The 463-nt window shown below is 45.8% G+C and overlaps 1 protein-coding gene across 1 annotated transcript; it reads left to right on the forward strand.

Annotated features, from left to right (window-relative positions):
- Positions 1 to 6: 6 nt before the first annotated feature.
- LOC104785784 (ABC transporter G family member 33) lies at positions 7 to 457 on the forward strand (the record flags this gene model as incomplete). The annotated part of the gene is made up of 2 exons (XM_010499325.1): positions 7 to 324; positions 405 to 457. Coding segments are annotated over exons 1-2 (296 nt in total), but the record flags the coding sequence as incomplete, so codon positions are not given.
- Positions 458 to 463: the final 6 nt, after the last annotated feature.

Here is a 463-nt window from a genome sequence, read left to right on the forward strand (position 1 = left end):
GGTCAAGGGCACAATGAGAAGAAGTTACAGCTTCTCTCAGACATCACCGGAGCTTTCAGGCCCGGAGTTCTAACGGCGTTGATGGGAATCAGCGGAGCCGGTAAAACCACATTACTCGACGTTCTCGCCGGAAGAAAAACAAGCGGATACATCGAAGGAGAGATCAGAATCAGCGGTTACCTTAAAGTACAAGAAACGTTCGCACGAGTCTCAGGCTACTGCGAGCAAACAGATATACACTCACCAAACATCACAGTCGAAGAATCCCTAATTTACTCAGCTTGGCTCCGTCTAGTTCCTGAAATCGATCCCAAAACCAAAATCGTAAGCCCTAATTCTACAGGGCATCATCAACACTGTGACCTAGAAATCGAAATAAAGAAATCATCTGAAAATTCGTGCAGAGATTTGTGAAGCAAGTTCTGGAGACGATCGAGCTTGAAGAGATCAAAGATGCGTTGGT

This window comes from Camelina sativa, unplaced genomic scaffold, assembly GCF_000633955.1.
Source record: "Camelina sativa cultivar DH55 unplaced genomic scaffold, Cs unpScaffold07446, whole genome shotgun sequence".
In the NCBI taxonomy this organism is placed as follows: Eukaryota; Viridiplantae; Streptophyta; class Magnoliopsida; order Brassicales; family Brassicaceae; genus Camelina; species Camelina sativa.